General features: G+C 33.9%; 1 protein-coding gene across 1 annotated transcript; it reads left to right on the top strand.

Moving 5' to 3' along the window:
• Window positions 1-12,436: 12,436 nt before the first annotated feature.
• LOC120140927 lies at window positions 12,437-14,602 on the top strand. Its single transcript, XM_039155917.1, has 4 exons — window positions 12,437-12,654; window positions 13,151-13,554; window positions 13,810-13,936; window positions 14,443-14,602. Exons 1-4 carry the CDS (start codon window positions 12,437-12,439, stop codon window positions 14,600-14,602), a joined length of 909 nt encoding a protein of 302 aa, XP_039011848.1.
• The last annotated feature ends 6,654 nt before the right edge of the window (window positions 14,603-21,256 follow it).

The following is a 21,256-nucleotide window of genomic DNA, read 5'->3' as shown; positions in this document are numbered from 1 at the left end:
TTTTAAAATAAAACTAATAATGTTTTATTTTAAATATAACTTAAATATAAGTTTAGTAAAAACAATTAATAAAACTTGACCAAATTCAGTGGGCGGGTGTTATCTCTTTTATCTCATTTAAGAACATGGGATACTAAAAAGGAAAGAAGAATGATGTAATATATATATATATATATATATATATATATATATATATATATATATATATATATATATATATATATATATATATATCAGTGTCAACTGTGATCGTTAAATTTTTAATAACCAACAAAACTAGCATTGATGATGTTTTTGTTAAAAAATAAATTTAATAACCAAAATAGAAAAAAAATTGGTGACAATAATTGTAGTTTACCCTTAATATTATTAAGAGAACGTAATCGTTTTTCTTTTTTTTTGTAATTTCTTATTATCAACGTTGAATAAATTTAAAATTAATAACGTAAGTCAACTAATTATTTATTAAATATAAAAAGTAATATTTCAATATTTAAAATTGTAATCTAAGTCAATTTTTTATTTATTTTTTTTGTAAAACTAAAGTGATTATAAAATAGTTTTTATTTTAAACACTCTCACTCATTTGACAATAAACGTTAAATCACCCATGCTTTAGTAGCTAATGTTCGAACCCGAGATATCTAAAAATAACAATAATTTTTTAATCATTGAGATAGTTTAATTTGTGTTTGATTCAATTTTTTTAACCTTGCCTTCAACTAAATTTTTTTTTATGAAGTATCTATTTGTTTGGCTTGCTAAAAGGTTTAATCTATACATCAATAAATAAGTATGATAAAGTATATAAATGAACCCGATTATAGGAAGTTATTTTGCTGAGTTTCACAATTATGAAAAGTTATAAAATAATCATCTAATTATAGTGTGATGTTTTGTTGAGTTTCTTGACTCATCTGACTATTCATATGTTTCAAATTCGTCATTTTCTATTAAAAATTGATAGTTGTTGAGCTGGACATTAAATTATTTATTAAAATATAATAAAATATGATCTCAAAATAATGAGTTATATTTTGTGAATTGATTCTTCGTTTATATGATGTCATCAAGCTAATGCTTGAAAGCAACGATGGAGCCTATAAATATCATTAAAAATGATTTTATCATATTTCAATCAACAAGATAACGTCTAGCTTAGAGAACCATCAATTTTTAATGAAAGTGATGAATTTGGAAAATATAAATAGTCAAGTAACTATTTTGTAACTTTTAATAGTTAAAATTAAAAAAACTAACCCATTATAATCGAGTAACCATTTGAAATAGGGATGTTAAAAACTGACTCGGCCTGTAAAACTGACTGAAACCGACTTGAGTAAAAATTATTTGTGACCTGAATGGTGGTGATCCGAAAATAATTCGAGTCTGAACTGGTGTTGACCTGAACCCGAGTTGGACCTGGAAATTGTGGATCTGAAGCCGACATGCACTCGATCTTATAACAACCTGAACCCGAATTGAACCGATAATATGATAACTGAATCTAACATGCATTCAACTGATATGAAGCCGAACCCGATATTAATCTGGTAAATAATTGACATTTCCCGACCTGTTATCAACTTGACATGTTATGAACATGACCTGTAATTGGCTCAACCTGTAAATAATCCGACTTGTTATTGACATGATCTAATATTTACCTAACTTGAAATTTACCTGACTTATAAATTATAATTGATGAAGTTGTGAGATTTTGAATTCATAATAAACTATGATAATTAATATGATCACTTTTCAAAACTTAAAACAAATTGTTAGTTATGATAATTAAATTAATAAATTTATTTTTTATATTAATTATAATCCTTATATTATAAATCTTAATTATAATAATTAAATTAATTTTATTAAATAATTTATTTATTGAACAAGATTTTATATATATTTTATTAAATTATATAAAATTAATTTAAATATTTATAAGTTTAATTTATTTCTCATGTAATAATTAATTAATAATTTAAATATAATTTATCATAAAATTTAAGATATACATATAGGATAAATTTATTTGAGATTAATATATATGTATATATATTCAAGTGAGTAGTGGGATAAAGTTTTTTAAAAGAAATTAATTTATTTCTCATGTAATAATTAATTAATAATTTAAATATAATTTATCATAAAATTTAAGATATACATATAAGATGAATTTATTTGAGATTATATATATATATATATATATATATTCAAGTGAGTGGTGGGAGAAAGCTTTTTAAAAGAAAGATTATTTTTGTGTGTGGAAATTTTTTATTTTATTTGGGAAATTTTGTGAATAGAGAGAAATCATGAATTTAGAGGGAAATTGAGAAATTTTGATTTTATTTGGGAAGTTGACGCCTAGAGGGATTAGTGTCCAATAAGAGTTTTTGGGTTAATTAGGCCCACGCTTCTCCAACAATCATTATTTTTTTACTTTGTGATTTGATTTTTGATTTCTTTCATTTTAGTCATTATTTATTGTAAATCTCTTCTTGAATTTTCAATCCAATGCAACATGTATATATTCTAATTACTTTTAATTTCCCATTCTTTCTTTAATGAGCACAATTATTAAATGTAAATGTTAATTTTAGAATCTTTTATTTTAGGCACTCATGTTTAATTATATACTAATATATATATATATATATATATATACATATATATATATATATAATTATATATTATTTATATTTATATATACATATACATATATTATTTTTTTCTTTTATTTTTTAATAAATTATGACATATATATATATATATGCATTATACATACGTACATACATGCATATATATACTTATACTATATAGTTTTTATACTTATATATATAAATATATTATAGTTTATATATATACTATATAGTTTATATACTTATATTTATACTTTATATATTTTATAGTTTATATACTATATATATATATATATATATATATATATATATATATATATATATATATATATATATATATATATATATATATATATATATATATTATCAGAACATTCATCATACATATTATATAATTGTTTCAATTTTTCCTCAACTTTTAAAATGAATGCAATTCAGCCTATTCTACAAATTTTCTTCCCATTTTACAATTATTTTGATTTGATCCCTATGTGTTGTTTAAATTATTTAAATTTTAATGTGTAATTTCATATTTGTTAAATATAGTCTTTAAAATTATATTTGTATATGAAATTGTCCCATACTTATTTATATTTTTGTAATTTACTTCATATCCTATAAATCACATAACAAACTTCATTTCTAATTTTATAAATTATATTCTCCAAACCTTTTCTTCACCAACTTTTTAAATGGATGCAATTTAGTTCATTTTTATATTAATTTCAATTTCACATTTTATAATTATTTTGGTTTGATCTCTCATCAATACGTGTTGTTTAGTTTAATTAAATTTTGGGTTAACTACTTCAAATACCACTCACCTTTAAGCTCTGGCTCAAAAATGCCTCTGACATTTCAATTTTGCCAATTTTATCACTGACTTTTATGTTTAACTCCAATTATGCCACCCCACTGTTAATCCGTTAATGGGATACTGACATGGCCTCTTCTTGCCATGACGATGATGACATGGACAATTTCCTTAAAGCTGTTTAATCCAAGTAGGATCCCTGTTGGCACTTTAACAATAATTTATTTGATATAAAAATATTAATTTACAAACCTAACCCTAAATCCTCTTCTCTTCTTTTATCATCGATGTAGAAATCAAAAATCAAAGGGGAAGTTTCACAGTGGAAGAGGCAGAAGCTTCCCCTTGTGATTTTTAACAACGTACCTTTTTGGTCAGATCGTATTCAGAATCACAAGTATGAAATTTAACAAGGTACCCTCTTGGTCGATTTAATATACCCATCAACAAATTTCTTTAAAGCTTCCTGGTCAACACCCTAACACCACCACCACCAGCAACAACAAAAAACACTTTTTTAATCAAAAGGAATAAAGATAGAAAGGTGCAACCTTGAGAGAGTTAAATCCTTTTATTCCATCAAAGGAATCTATCTTTCTGGGGAAACAATGCAAGTGATGCCATTTGGTTAAGTCAAACCCTCTAACATCTGTAGAAATAAGACCCAACCTCAGGGCTTGAGTTGTTATAGCTTCACCACATTTCTTGCAAGAGGACCTTCCTGGTGTGGTTACACCTACACTAGACCCAAAAGTAATGCCACAAGGTCCCATTACTCGATCCAAAGCCAAACAATTCAAGGAAGTACTCTTACTCAAGTGTCTTGATGCTTTTGATTCATTTGACAAGTTACCATCACTAAATGATAAGTTATATAATGTTTTGCTACCTGAAAACTAACTTCAAATGTTCACATCTTTATATTACTTGTTGCATGTATTTAATTCACATATTTACTTAGTTTATTATTGATTTGCATTAGTTTTTAATTCATTTAGATTGAATTCATTGCATTAATACTATGGCAGTATGTTAATACTTCATTTACTAGCTCATTTCAATTCAATTAAGCTCACAAGTCATATATATTAGTGCCCTAATATAATATCATCTTATATTTAGCTCATGATGTCATTTTATAGCTCATAAGAATGTATTCACACATTGCAGGATGCATTTGTATTCATTCCAGCTCAATCACTTTGATTTACCTTGTTTTCTTTGCACTTGTAGGTACATAAAGGAACGACACACATTATGACAGCTTGTTAGAGTGTTTGGCACCCTATAGCAGCTCACGATTAGCTCACAATGACTATGGCAGCTCGTGGATGGCAATGGAGAGCTTAACTCAACTGGAAGAGCTAATTACTAGCTCAAGTCAGCTAGATGAACCATTTGAAGCTAAGTTGTTGAAAATGTTAACATGAGCAGCTGAAGGTAGATGAAAGTGTTGCTAAGGAGCTTAAGAGGTCTTGGCTAGAATGCTCACACACAACCAGCCCCTACTTGCTTAGATAGATGCACACTTACACAAGCTTGAAGGAAGCTCAACTCATGCCTAAGGCTGCTGCACATGACCTACCCTTCATCACATGTCCAATGCTGCACCATAAGCCCCTTAGAGCACAATGTGTCATCCATATGACCAGTAAAGGCATGTGTTGTGTTGTGACTCCCTTAGGCGCGCCCAACATCCAAGAGACCTCACCATTCAGCCAAGGTTTGTGATGTTTCACTTTGGCACCAACTTGAAGAGGCACAAGTACCATTTGGCCAGGAGATGTGCCCCCTCTAAACCAGTCGAACCATCACAATCAAATTCATGTATTTATTTAATTTATTTTTATTTTTTTCAAAGGACACAAGGTTGTTTGAAAATACTTGTAATCATTCGGACATGCCTCTTCATGCCTTATAAATAGGCTAAGTTATTTGCTTTGTAAGGACATCATTTTATAAATTAATTCAAGTGAGATTTCTCACTTTCTCAAGTCCTTATGACTTTTATCGACTTATCAAGTATTTATATACTTCTGGCGTCCATCTTTTTTCCATTTTGATACTTGTGGTTCCTAAATTGATATCTAGTAGGTCCAAGTCCTTTTCACCACCCCTTTAAAAGCATATTAAGGAAGGGTCTCTTCTCTTTAGCACTGGTTCTCCTTAAAGTCTTTCTAAAGATACTATCTCAACACCATAGTCATTCTTTCAGAAACCACCATACTTCCATCACTTAACCAAATCTACATTACCATAAAAAATAACCTACCGTCTTCACCTACATTGATGTAAGGTACTTGTACCTTTTCAAATGATTGTGGATCTAGGAAGGAAGCAAAACAACCTACAAAGTGAATGGCTCAAAATAGAATGGTTAAGGGTGGTAGACATATGGGTGAATTGGTAGGCTATTTAAATAATGAGTAATGGAAGCGGAAGATAGTTGATAAGCCTATGGTTATGGTGATGAAATAAAAGGATGGTTGTGAGGATAGTATCTTGAAGAAATCTCAAAGAAGAACCAATGCTATATAGAGCAGAGACCCAATCTTTATATTGTTTCTTCAAGGGATGGTGTTAAGTACTTTGACCCACTAGTTATATGAACTAGGAACCAGAAGTATCAAAATGAAAGGAAGGGGTTGACGCCACAAGTATAAAATACTTGATAAGTCAATCAAAAGTCACCAGGACTTAAGAATAGAATAATCTCACTTTAATTGAATAAAAAGGTCTGTTACAAATGATGGAATGTTTTCCTATTTATAGGAAATGGAGAGACATGGCCGAATAAATACAAGATGATTCGGCCAGCCTATGTATCTCCCTATAAAGACATAATTTAAATGCTAAAAGAGAGGATGGTTCAGCCCTAGATGGAGGGAAATGATCCTTGTTCGAATAGTTCTTGTGTCTCCTCATGTTGGCGCCAATTTGGATGGGAGATGATGCTTGGCCGAATAGGGAGAGGGCTCTTCATCTTGGCGCCTAAATGAGTTCACATGCAAGGCACATGGGGGCTGGTCATATGCACGGCACATGGGTGTTCTAGGAAGCCTTGTGGTGCACCCATGTGCATTGGATGATGGCTGGTCATGTGCTTCTTCTTAGGCGTGCATGTGTCTCCTCCAAGCTAGCTTGAGTGTTGAGCTAGCTAGCAAGCATGGGGCTGTTTGTGAATGATCTTCCTAGCCGAGTCCTTTTGAGCTCCATAACAGCATGTTCAGCTACATTCAGCTACCTTTGTCATCACTTTTAGCAACTCAGCTTCAAATATTCCAACTAGCTAAGTTTAGCTAGCCTGAAGCTTCTCCAGCTGAATCGAGCTTCCCTTAGCATTCCATGAGCTGCCTTGTACTTTGTGAGCTGTTTGTGAGCTATATATGACGTCCAAATCATTCACCAAGCTACCTCAACGTGCATCACACTCCATTGTACCTATATGTGCAAGGAAACAAGGTAAGTTCATGATATTGAGCTAAAACGAGCTAAATACCTTGCTGCCATGTTTGTTTATGGTAATGTGAGCTAAGTATAATGGTCATGAGCTAAGTACATCATCTCCTAATATGTGTAAGATAATGTATAAAGCCTAAGAGTTAATATGAATGCAAATAAACTAATGAAATGCATTATAAGTATGCTGCCTTGATGTATATATAATCATGCTTAATATGATAATAAAACTATCCTAACATGCTTAACATGTTAAAAATAACAATGTGTAAGATGTGTTCATACTAAGTTATTCTTTAGCTATTAAAACATTATATAACATAACATAAGAGAGTGTTAAGTTATCAAATGAATCAAAAGCTTCAAGACACTTAGTTAAGAGAACTTCCCTGAATTGTTTGGCCCTTGACCTAGTAATGGGACCGTGTGGCATGACCTCTGGATCTGGTGTAGACGTGACTATATCATCCCCCCTTCTTTAGGGCGATTTGTCCTCAAATCGAGTTCATTCTGTCCTTGCATAGCTTCACGCCTCTTTGCTAATAGAAAGTATTCTTTGAACATTTGTGTTCTTCCATTAGGTACCTTTTCGTAAGATTTCCTTTTAGGTCTTTCTTTGAAATATGATTTACCAACAGATACCTTTTGGGAATGATCTTTATCTAAGGATATCCCTTTTGGAAGTGACCTTTTACGTGATTGGTCCTGAAAAGTGAGAAGAGAAAAGGTTTCATATGAAGGGTTACTTACCTTTTGAAGATTAAACCCATTGGTGAAGAGTTGCGACTTTAAGTCCCAAACATCATCATTGTTCGTAGAAGACCCTTCATTTTCCAGCATTGAACCATCATGTTTCTCTATGAAGAAGTTTGGTTTCTTGTTTTGTTCCTCTTCATTCTTTGTTGGGATTTTGTCTTTGTGCCATGCTTGTACACTCTTTCTCATATGCAACTGATCTTGTTGCACTTCTTTGGGCATTAAAGGCATCAAGGTCACCTTGCGTCCATCATGCTTAAAAGTGTATTGATTGTGAAAACAATCATGAATAGCCCTTTTATCATACTTCCATGGTCTCCCAAGTAAAATGTGGCTAGCATGCATAGGGACAATGTCAAAAAGCACCTCGTCCTTGTACCTACCAACTGAAAAAGGAATTAAAACCTGTTTGGTAACATTTAACTCACCTTATTCATTGAGCCATTGGAGTTTATACGGAGTAGGATGCTTTGACGTTGCTAATCCAAGTTTTTCAACCATAAGAGTGCTAGCTACGTTTATGCAACTTCCTCCATCGATGATCATTGTGCAAACCATATCCTTGACATGGCACCTTGTATGAAAGATATTGTTTCTTTGAATATCCTCTTGGGATGTTTTTGATTGTAGGCACCTCTTTGAAACAAGCATTTCACCATGATCTGCATTTTCTTCCGTTTCTTCGTCTTGTATTATTTCAGGTTCCTCGTCAAAAATAGGCTCATCAGAATCTGATACAATATCTCCATTGTCAAGTACCATCATGGCATTTCGGTTGGGACATTGACTAGCAACATGTCCTTTTCCAAAACACTTGAAACATTTGATGTCTCTTGATCTCTCGAAAGTGCTGGTTTGCTTTTCTTTACCCTTGCTAGATTCACCCATTTGTGCAGATTTGGGTATCTCTGCGCGATCCTTTGGTTGGATTGGAGTTTGTTTCTGGAAGGTAATAGGTTCTTGCTTCCATTTGGTGGCCGAATTTGGACTGCTCCTAGTGTAGGATTTCCTTTTGAGTTGTCTTTCAATTTTCATGGCCACATGCACCATCTCTTCAATTTCTACATAATGCTGAAGTTCAACAAGGTTAGCAATATCAATATTTAGACCAGATAAGAACCTTGCCATTGTTGCTTCTCTATCTTCATCCACATTGGCTCGGATCATGGCAATCTCCATCTCCTTGAAATAATCTTCAACGTTCTTACTTCCTTGTTTCAGATTTTGTAACTTATGATAGAGATCTCGGTGATAGTGATTAGGAACAAACCTTTTTCTCATAAGGGCCTTCATTTCTTCCCAAGTTGTGATGGGGCGTTCACCATTTCGTCTTCTTGAACTCACCAACTGATCCCACCAAACTAAGGCATAGTCAATGAATTCCATAGCAGCAATTCTAACCTTCTTTTGCTCCGTATAGTTTTGGCATTCAAAAATGTGTTCAATTTTGATTACCCAATCAAGATAGGCTTCTGGATCAGTTCGTCCTTGAAATGGAGGAATAGTCACTTTAATGTTGCTGAAGTTTTCATTTTGATTTCGATGAACATCTCTCCTTGCTACTGATGTTACTTCAGCCTCTTCCTCTTCTAAGTCTTCTTCCATTCTAGGGCGATTTACTCTCCAATTGCCTAGAGATACTTCTAATTGATCCAGACGATCTTGCAAAGGCTCCAATTCTAATTTCAGTAATCTTGCCATTTCACGCATAACGGCTTGAGTCTGCAAATTAGGGGATTCTCTTTCTGGGGATTGTCCTGAACTCCGAGACATGGTTAATAAATAAGAAAAGAATAAGATGTGTAAAAGACCTTACCAGAATATACTCTCACAAAGCCTTACGAGTCACTCCAAGAAAACTTGATGTCACTCAATCCGCTCGTGTTTGCACTCTAGGACTTTAATGGCTTTTACTTGTCCTCTTCTGATCTCACACACGCTCCAGGCTTTTTCCCTCAATTCTCTTGTCTCAAGTTCTAATGAACTTTTACTCAAGACTATATCGAGTAATTTCACTTGTTTGGCGTCGGCTGCAAATGGTTAGTAGGAATGGAAAGCAAATATAATTGAAAAGGTGGCTTAGAAATTAGAAAGAAGAGAATGAAAGGGTTACTTACACAATTCACTTCACAACCTTCTATCACCACAATCAATTTTAAAGGCTTACTTGAAAATGCTTGGTGATGAGAATTGTTGATGAGTGCTTCCAACTTTTCTTTCTTTTCTTTGTTTTTTTTCTTTTTGAGTGCTTTGACTTTTGAGTCCTTCAATTTTCTTTGTTGATTTTTTTTCTTTTTCTTTCACTTTGCACTTCACTTTTGCACTTCTTTTTAAATTTTTCTTTTTGTTGTTGTTGCACGTTGCTTCTTCCACCAAAGCTCTGATTACCGCTTGATGTAAGGTACTTGTACCTTTTCAAATGATTGTGGATCTAGGAAGGAAGCAAAACAACCTGCAAAGTGAATGGCTCAAAATAGAATTGTTAAGGGTGGTAGACATATGGGTGAATTGGTAGGCTATTTAAATAATGAGTAATGGAAGCGGAAGATAGTTGATAAGGCTATGGTTATGGTGATGAAATAAAAGGATGGTTGTGAGGATAGTATCTTGAAGAAATCTCAAAGAAGAACCAATGCTATATAGAGCAGAGACCCAATCTTTATATTGTTTCTTCAAGGGATGGTGTTAAGTACTTTGACCCACTAGTTATATGAACTAGGAACCAGAAGTATCAAAATGAAAGGAAGGGGTTGACGCCACAAGTATAAAATACTTGATAAGTCGATAAAAAGTCACCAGGACTTAAGAAGAGAATAATCTCACTTTAATTGAATAAAAAGGTCTGTTACAAATGATGGAATGTTTTCCTATTTATAGGAAATGGAGAGACATGGCCGAATAAATACAAGATGATTCGGCCAGCCTATGTATCTCCCTATAAAGACATAATTTAAATGCTAAAAGAGAGGATGGTTCGGCCCTAGATGGAGGGAAATGATCCTTGGCCGAATAGTTCTTGTGTCTCCTCAAGTTGGCGCCAATTTGGATGGGAGATGATGCTTGGCCGAATAGGGAGAGGGCTCTTCATCTTGGCGCCTAAATGAGTTCACATGCAAGGCACATGGGGGCTGGTCATATGCACGGCACATGGGTGTTCTAGGAAGCCTTGTGGTGCACCCATGTGCATTGGATGATGGCTGGTCATGTGCTTCTTCTTAGGCGTGCATGTGTCTCCTCCAAGCTAGCTTGAGTGTTGAGCTAGCTAGCAAGCATGGGGCTGTTTGTGAATGATCTTCCTAGCTGAGTCCTTTTGAGCTCCATAACAGCATGTTCAACTACATTCAGCTACCTTTGTCATCACTTTTAGCAACTTAGCTTCAAATAGTCCAACTAGCTAAGTTTAAGTTTAGCTAGCCTGAAGCTTCTCCAGCTGAATCGAGCTTCCCTTAGCATTCCATGAGCTGCCTTGTATTTTGTGAGCTGTTTGTGAGCTATATATGATGTCCAAATCATTCACCAAGCTACCTCAACGTGCATCACACTCTATTGTACCTATATGTGCAAGGAAACAAGGTAAGTTCATGATATTGAGCTAAAACGAGCTAAATACCTTGCTGCCATGTTTGTTTATGGTAATGTGAGCTAAGTATAATGGTCATGAGCTAAGTACATCATCTCCTAATATGTGTAAGATAATGTATAAAGCCTAAGAGTTAATATGAATGCAAATAAACTAATGAAATGCATTATAAGTATGCTGCCTTGATGTATATATAATAATCATGCTTAATATGATAATAAAACTATCCTAACATGCTTAACATATTAAAAATAACAATGTGTAAGATGTGTTCATACTAAGTTATTCTTTAGCTATTAAAACATTATATAACATAACATAAGAGAGTGTTAAGTTATCAAATGAATCAAAAGCTTCAAGACACTTAGTTAAGAGAACTTCCCTGAATTGTTTGGCCCTTGACCTAGTAATGGGACCGTGTGGCATGACCTCTGGATCTGGTGTAGACGTGACTATATCATACATCAACTATTAAGCCACTCTATTTGAACCATTCACTTACTTGCAATATGTTTTGCTTATTTCCTAGATCCACAATCAATTAGGGTACTTCACCCTTATATCAAGCAGAATTCAGAGCTTTGGTGGAAGAAGCAACGTCCAACAACGACAACACATTCAAAATACAAAAAGAAAGTTGAAGTGCAAGTAAAGAAAATTCAAAATTCAGTAAAGAAATTATAAGAATTCAAGAAGAAAAGAAATCAAAAAGAGAAGAAAAGAAATTGCAAAGAAAAAGAAGTTTGAAAGCACAACAACAAGTTTTCATCACCAAGCAAGTCAAGTAAGCATTTCTAAATTGATTGTAGTGATAGAAAGGTTGAAGTGACTTTGCTGTAAGTAATGCCTTTTCTTCTTTTCTTCCTTATTTCTAAGCCACCCTATTGCATTATATTTCCTTTTCCATACCTACTAACCATTTTAACCCGACGCACAACAAATAAGACTACTTGAGATAGTTTTGAGCAAAGCTTACTTAGAACTTGAAACAAGGAGACCGAGAGGAAAAAGGCTTGAGCGTGGGAGACTAGAAGATGACAAGAAAAATCCATAAGGTCTTAGAGTAAAAACACGAGCAAATTGAGTGTCAGTCAAGTTTCTTTGGAGTGAATTCGTGAGGCTTTGTGAGAGCATTTCTGGTAAGGTCCTTTAACACATTTCATTTTCTTATTTTTCACTAACATGTCTCTTTCATCTAGCATTCTTGTTGTTAAGAGAACCTTGAACATTCAAAGTCCAGGAGATGAACAAAGAGATAATATCTTCCATACCAAATGTTATGTGGAAGATAAAGTCTGCATAATGATCATTGATATAGAAAGTTGCACCAATGTAGCAAGCACTCACGTGGTAGAGAAATTAGGCTTGAAAACTTCCAAGCATCCTCACCCATACAAATTGTAATGGTTAAATAATGTGGGGGAATCCAAGGTCACCAAATAAGTACTCGTCCCTTTTTCTATTAGAAGGTATAAGGATGAAGTCCTTTGTGATGTGGTGCCAGTGAGTGCAAGCCACATTATTCTCAGATTCCCTTGGCAATTTGATAAGAAGACCATTCATGATGGGTTCTCCAATGAGTATTCATTCCAACACCAAGGGAGGAAGATCACGTTGGCACCTATGCATCCAATTCAAGTCCACGAATGCCAAGTGACCCTTAAAAATGTATAGAAGAATATGAGAGAGAAAAGAAGGCAGAAGAAAACAATACTCAAAAGTTGAACATCTATGCCAGTAGGGGAAATATATGAAAGCATTTGTCCACAAAGAAGGCCATACTTGCACTTATGTACAAGGGAAGCTTTCTACTTACTAACCCTCCTGAAGGCTTGCCTTCTTCCATTTCTACTCTTTTGCAGGAATTTGAAGATATATTTCCCAAAGAAATTCCAGATGGTCTATCACCAATTTGGGGACTGAACAACAAATTGATTTTATTCCTGGAGCCACCATTCCCAATAGACCAGCATACCAAAGCAACCCAAAAGAAACCAAGGAATTACAAAAGCAAGTCAAAGAACTATTAGAAAAAGGAAACATTCGGGAGAGACTGAGTCCTTGTGTTGTACTAGTCTTGTTGGTGCTAAAGAAAGATGGGACTTGGAGAATGTGTATAGATTGTAGGGTCGTGAATCAAATCACCATTAAATATAGTCATAGTATACCTCAGTCAGATGATATGCTTGATGAACTCAGTGGTGCCAGCATCTTCTCCAAGATTGATTTGAAAAGTGGCTACCATCATATTAGAATGAAGGAAGGCGATGAGTGGAAGATCGCTTTCAAAACTAAACAAGGTTTGTATGAATGGTTGGTCATGCCTTTTGGACTAATCAACGCACCAAGTACTTTTATGCGTTTGATAAATCATGTCTTTCGACCTTACATCGGTAAGTTTTATGTTGTTTATTTTGATGACATTTTGATATGCAATAAATCTCTAAACGAATATGATGATCATTTAAGGTTCATTCTTGGCACTTTGAGTAAAGATCACATATATGCTAATCTCAAGAAGTGTGTTTTTTGTACTGACAAAGTTAATTTCTTAGGCTTCATTGTTAGTTCACAGGACTTAGAGGTTAATCCAGAAAAGATCAAAGCAATTCAGGAGTGGCCAAGGCCTACTAACATCAGTCAAGTCCAGAGTTTCTATGGTTTGGCTAGTTTTTACCGCAGGTTTGTACCAAATTTTAGTTCTATTGTCGCTCCCTTAATAGGAATTATTAAGAACAATTCAATCTTCTTTTGGGGTAAAGAACAAGAAGCAACATTCATCAAGCTCAAGGACTACCTAACAAAGACACCCTTATTAGCCTTGCCGAATTTTGACAAAACTTTTAAAGTCAAATGTGACGCCTTCGGAATTGGGGTAGATGTTATTTAGAGCCAAGAAGGGAAGCCTATTGCTTATTTTAGTGAGGAATTGAATGTTGCAACTCTGAACTACCCTACCTACGACAAAGAGATGTATGCACTCATTCGAGCCTTGGAGATATGGCAGCACTATTTATTACCAAGGGAATTTGTCATCCACACTGATCATGAGGCGTTGAAGAACATCAAGGGAAAAACAAGCTTAACAAGACGCACACCAAATGGGTTGAATTTCTTGAGTCCTTTCCCTATTTTATACATTATAAGAAGGGTAAAGATTACATTATGGTTGATGCCCTTTCACGCAGGTATGTACTACTTAACACTTTGAATTCTAAACTCCTTGGTTTTGCATTCATAAAGGAGCAGCATGCTACTGACTTGGACTTTGGAGAAAAGTATCTTTTGTGTGAAACATGTGCTCATGATAAATACTACCAACATGATGGATACCTTTTCAAAGAATAAAGACTTTGCATTTCACAAGGGTCCATACGAGAAGTACTTACCAAAGAAGCACACGAGGGAGGACTCATGGGACACTTTGGAGTTGAAAAGACGTTTAGCACCTTGAAAGAACATCTCTTTTGGACAACAATGAAAAAAGACGTTGAAAGGGTTTGTGAGAGGTACCTAGTGTGTAAGAGAACAAAATCAAGAGTGATGCCCCATGGATTATACATGCCTCTTCCCATCCCAACTATGCCATGGGTTGACATCTCTATGGATTTTGTTTTGGGGCTACCAAGGACCAAGAGTGGAAAAAATTCAATTTATATGGTGGTCGATAGGTTCTCGAAGATGGCTTACTTCATACTATGCTACAAGACAGATGATGCCATCCATGTTACAAATTTGTTATTTAGAGAAATGGAAAGATTACATAGTCTTCCTCAAGCCATTGTATCTGACAAGGATGCTAAGTTCATAAGCCATTTTTGGAGGACTTTGTGGAGTAAAATTGGCACAAAACTACTCTTGTCCACTACATGCCACCCGCAAACATATGGACAAACTGAAGTAGTAAATATAGTTTTGTTAACACTGCTCAGATCCATCATCAAAAAAAACATCAAGACTTGGGAAGAATGTCTACCGCATGTAGAGTTTGCATACAACTGCACCGTTCACTCAGCAACGAAGTATTCCCCATTTTAGGTAGTGTATGGCTTTAACCCTTTAACTCTTTTGGACTTACTCCCTTTTCCTTGTAATCAATTAGTAAGAAAAGATGGAAAGAAAAAGGTAGAATTCATGAAGAGACTTCATCAACAAGTCAAGGAAAACATTGAAAGAAGAACTCGACAATATGAGCAGCAGGTCAACAAAAGAAGGAGGAAGGCAACCTTTGAAGTTTGTGATTGGGTTTGGGTGCATTTTAGGAATGAATAATTTCCAAACCAAAGGAAGTCTAAACTCCTACACCGAGAAGACGGTCCATGTAACACCCATCTCCCATATACCTTTACGTATACGAGCTACAGATGTCACGTCACTTTTAAAAATCGTTTCCCATTAAAAAATTTTGAATTTTTTTATTTTATAAAACCATTAGAATTCATTTATAATTAAAATAGACATTAACTTATATATACTATTAACAAGTGATGTTCCACAATTCAACGTTTTACAACAGTTCAATTCAAAAAGGTTTACAGAGCGTTTTAATAAACCTATTACATGCCAACTAAAATATATCAAAAGTAGACAGGTATGTCATACTGTTACTGAATTAGGTGACTTTGACTTGATGTCCGATGATCTCCTTACTCAGCTGGTATTTAACCTACGCATGAAATGAACACACATTAAGTATTACTCAGTGAGACATAATACTACAATGATATTACAACTATACAACAATATCTTATGAATACTGAATAAAGAATTTAATTTCTTTATTTATAAGAACCAGTTAAACAATTCTTAGTTCAACCATAATTCTTTCATACCGTCATGGAAATAAATTATATTATACATATCATACTTATCCTTTTGTATATTATCCCCCTTAATTCTTTATTTTCCCCGTATACATTACATATAAAAGTACTATACATGTATTTCACCAAGGTGCTCATTGATCATATATCTTTTATAATCCTTATGGTGGCACCTTAAATACTGTTAATCTACTGGTTTGTATTTTCATTTGGGGTATCCTTTCATACCCATCATATTTTGTTTATATTTTTCTTTTATAACATCCTTTCATACTAATTTTTTATTTTTAAAATATTATCCTTTCGTATCGCTTATATACGATTCATATCACATTACATTATGATTTCTTTATTCTCTTACTCAACATTGTTTAATGTTCGTCAAACTGGCATAATTGACACATTTCTGCCAATGCACAGTTAGGCCATTATTCTTTTACTCAACGGTACTTAACCATTCATCTAACTGGCATAATTGACACCTTTCTACTAATTGCACAATTAGGTTGTTATTCTTTTACTCAACGGCACTTAATTTTTCATCTAACTAGCATAATTGACACCTTTCTGCCAATGCACAGTTAGGCCATTATTCTTTTACTCAACGGTACTTAACCGTTCATCTAACTGGCATAATTGACACATTTCTTCCAATGCACAGTTAGACCATTATTCTTTTACTCAACGGTACTTAACCGTTCATCTAACTGGCATAATTGACACATTTATGCCAATGCACAGTTAGGCCTCAAAGACACTTAGTCTTTCATCTAACTGGCATAAATGACACATTTCTGTCATATGCATAGTTAGCCCTTAAAGACACTTAGTCTTTCATATAACTGGCATAAATGACACATTTATGTCATATACACAGTTAGGCCATTATTCTTTTACTCAACAGTACTTAACCATTCATCTAACTGGCATAATTGACACCTTTCTGCCAATGCACAGTTAGGACATTATTCTTTTACTCAACGGTACTTAACCGTTCATTTAACTGGCATAATTGAGATTTTTCTGTCAATGCACAGTTAGGCCTCAAAGAAACTTAGTCTTTCATCTAACTGACATAAATGAAACATTTCTGTCATATGCACAGTTAGGCCTTAAAGACACTTAGTCTTTCATCTAATTGGCAAAAATGACATTTCTATCATATGCACAGTTAGGCCTTTATTCTTTTACTTTAGAGCAGTCTCTACTATAATAATCATTCTTCATATCAATTAACCCTTTCCATCATTATACCTTCTATGGTTTATTTCCATACTACCATTGTACTAATACCTCAATTTTTACTATAATTTAGATGGATTACTCATCCAATACAATTACAATAATTCACCTTCTATTATAAACTTTTGACAAATTTCATCTCTCAAGGGATCTTTCAATTCACTTCGTATTCCATAATTTACATCCCTAGTGCTAAAATCATCATTTATCAATCATGTCTAAAATCTGTGTGGTTGCATACCCAATAATAATATAAAGAACAATTTCCTCATTATGCAGTTCTTATGTTTATACCCATATATTTTCCATACATAAATTCATACACTTAGTATGAATTTATTATCATTTAGCACACAAGGTGCCCGATACATAAATTCATACCCTCACCATGATATCGATACCCCTATGCTATGGTACCGATACCCCCTATAGGTATCGATACCAAAATTAGATTCGATATTTACTGGTATTGATACCCTTACCGTGGTATCGATACCACATTTCTTGGGTATCAATACTGGTTGAATAAGTATCAATATCTCTTATATAATTTAGCCTAATTTCTTGATTAGGGTATCGATACTGTTTCATAGGGTACCGATACCCTTACCCAGATTTTCTAGTTTTCAACTCGAAATTTACCCAACTTTGGGCAATTTTCATCTCCTTTACCCCTAACCATACTATATAACACTCTTCTACTTAGCCTTGCTAACTTTCCTTCATTTATCCACTTAAAACATCATATATTCCTCAAGAGCATTTGATTATATGAATCACACCACAATTTCTAACTTGTTATTTCACTCAACCAATGCTTCTAATCTTTCATTTACCTTAATGACAAGTCAATTTTACCAACAAACCTCAACAAACCTTCATATATTAACATATCATGATAAACCCATTTTATAAAATCTACCATATTTATTCCATGTCATAGTTTTAACCTTCTTTAATCCTTCATTAAGCTTACATATCACTTAAGGTTATAAAAACAACCCACAATCAAAAGAAAAAACCAAATAATTGAAACTTACCTTTGGAGATATGGAGGATAGCAACCCACGGGGAAGAAGAAAGAAGAAGAAAAATAGCTTCTTTAGTTTACTTTCCCCTTTTTATTTAAATCCCTAATTTAAATGTGTTTTAAATTTATTTCACTCTAAAACACCAAAATGCCCTCTTTTATTCATCTATTTCTACAATTTAGTTCAAACACTATTTCAATTCATTTTCTTATCTTTTACCAATTATTTAAATAAATATTCAATTTTTAATTCTTTTCAAATTAGTCACTGGCTTACTATTTGGGGTATTACAACCCATTCCAAATTGTGGAGAAGATAAACGGCAATGCATACAAGCTAGAATTACCCGGTGAGTTTGGTGGTGTAAGTGATTCATTCAATGTATCCGATTTGTCACCATTTGAGGATGGAAATGATTTAGGGACAAATCACCTAAAAGAAGGGGGATGTGGTTACACCTACACTAGACCCAGAAGTAATGCCACAAGGTCCCATTACTCGATCCAAATCCAAACAATTCAAGGAAATACTCTTACTCAAGTGTCTTGATGCTTTTGATTAATTTGACAATTACCACACTAAATGATAAGTTATATAATATTTTGCTAGCTGAAAACTAACTTCAAATGTTCACATCTTTATATTACTTGCTGCATGATATTTAATTCACTTATTTACCTAGTTTGTTATTGATTTGCATTAGTTTTGAATTCATTGCATTCATACTATGGAAGCATGTTAATCCTTCATTTACTAGCTCATTTCAATTCAATTCAGCTCACAAGTCATATATATGTTAGCTCCCTAATATAATATCATCTTATATTTAGCTCATGATGTCATTCTATAGCTCACAAGCATGTATTAACACATGGTAACATGCATTTGCATTCATTCTAGCTCAATCACTTTCATTTACCTTGTTTTCTTTGTACATGTAGGTACATAAAGGAACGACACACATTATGACAGCTTGTTGGAGTGTTTGGCACCCTATGGCAGCACACAATTAGCTCACAATAACTATGGCAGCTCATGGAAGGCAATGGATAGATCAACTCAACTAGAGGAGCTAATGAAGCTAAGTTGTTAAGTTGTTAAAAATGATAACATGAGTAGCTGAAGGTAGCTGTAAATGTTACTAAGGAGCTCAGGAGGTCTCGGCTAGAAGGTTCACTCATAACCAGCCCCTACTTATTTATCTAGCTGCATACTTACAAAAGCTTGAAGGAAGCTCAACTCAGGCCCAAGGCTGCTGCACATGACCTGCTCTTCATCATATGTCCAAGGTTGCACCATAAGCCCCCTAGAGCACCATGTGTTTTCCATATGACCAGAAATGTGTGTGACTCCCTTAGGCGTGCCCAGCATCCAAGAGACCTCATCATTCGACCAAGGCTTGTGATGCTTCACTTTGGCGCCAACTTAAAGAGGCACAAGCACCATTCGGCCAAGAGATGTGCCCCTCCAAACTAGCCAAACCATCATAATTAAATTCATGTATTTATTTAATTTTTTATTTTTTCAAAGGACACAGGGTTGACCGAAAATGCTTGTAAACATTCGGCCATGCCCCTTCATGCCTTATAAATAGGCTAATTTATTTGTTTTGTAAAGACACCATTTTATAAATTAATTCAAGTGAGATTTCTCTCTTTTTCAGCTCCTTGCGACTTTTATTGACATGTCAAGTATTTTTATACTTGTGGCATCCATTATTTTTCCATTTTGATACTTGTGGTTCCTAGATTACTATCTAGTGGGTCCAAGTCCTTTTCACCATCCCTGTTGAAAGCATAGTAAGGAAGGGTCTTTCCTCTTTAGCATTGGTTCTCCTTAGAGTCTTTCTAAAGATATTATCTCAACACCATAGCCATTCTTTCATAAACCACCATACTTCCATCACTTGACCAAATCTTCATTTCCATAAAAAAATAGCCTACCGTCTTCACGTACATCAACTATCAAGCCATTCTGTTTGAACAATTCACTTACTTGCAGGTTGTTTTATTTCCTTTCTAGATCCACAATCAAATAAGGGTACATCACCCTTACATCACTTCCATACTTGACATACTCGGCTATGATTTTGGTGGACATATTTTGTTTTTTTCCAACAGTGGAAAGTAGGAAAAAGGTCGGGGCTTTTGAGGAATTTTGGTTTGGGGAAGTGGAGCAACAAGATAGGAATTTTGGGTTTATCGGGGATGTTGACTATAAAGGAAAGCTTAAGCATGATAGGAAGAGATATGGGGTTTTTTAGGAAAAGGCTTTAATAGGCCTTAATGGGTTCCCGCCATTTTGTGGTGATTTTTGTTTCATTTTTTATTGTGTTTCTTAAACGTGTGTTTGGGTGGTAAGAAAATGAGAGAAATTAAAAATAGAGGCTAAAGAAGAAAGTAGAATGGAATTTGCCTTAATCAGGGGGAACTATTGGGTCTATTAAATTGACTCAATCTCCAAAAACTGCCTCTTCCACCGTCAAACTTCCCCTTTGATTTTTTATTTCTATCGCCGATGAGAAAAGAAGAGAATAAAAGAGGATTTAGGGTTAGGATTATAAATTAAGATTTTTATATCAAATAAACTATTATTAAAATGTCAAAAATGATCCTACTTGGATTAAATGGCTTTAATGAAACCATCCATGTCATCACTGTCTCGGTAAGAAGATGCCATGTCAGCATCTCATTAACGGATTAACAGCGATGTGGCATAATTGGAGTTAAACATAAACGTCAGTGATAAAATTGGCAAAATTGAAACGTCAATGGCATTTTCAAGCCCGAACTTAAAGATGAGTGGTATTTGAAGTAGTTAACCCTTTAAATTTTATTTGTAATTTCATGTTTGTTTAATTTAGTCCTTAAAATTATATTTTTATCAAAATTAATCCATAATTATTT

This window comes from Hibiscus syriacus, unplaced genomic scaffold (assembly GCF_006381635.1).
Source record: "Hibiscus syriacus cultivar Baekdansim isolate YM2019G1 unplaced genomic scaffold, ASM638163v2 tig00002237_pilon, whole genome shotgun sequence".
Lineage (NCBI taxonomy): Eukaryota > Viridiplantae > Streptophyta > Magnoliopsida > Malvales > Malvaceae > Hibiscus > Hibiscus syriacus.
The sequence above is the reverse complement of the archived record's forward strand: the minus strand, read 5'-3'. Positions and strand labels throughout refer to the sequence as shown.

Bases quoted from the DNA above. Each gene is read 5' to 3' on its own strand.
- LOC120140927 (XM_039155917.1), top strand. From the start codon at position 12,437: ATGTCTCTTTCATCTAGCATTCTTGTTGTTAAGAGAACCTTGAACATT. The intron at 13,555-13,809 runs GTTTGTATGAAT...TTAATTTCTTAG, and splicing joins CGCTTTCAAAACTAAACAAG to GCTTCATTGTTAGTTCACAG. The intron at 13,937-14,442 runs GTTTGTACCAAA...CCTTTCACGCAG, and splicing joins TTGGCTAGTTTTTACCGCAG to GTATGTACTACTTAACACTT.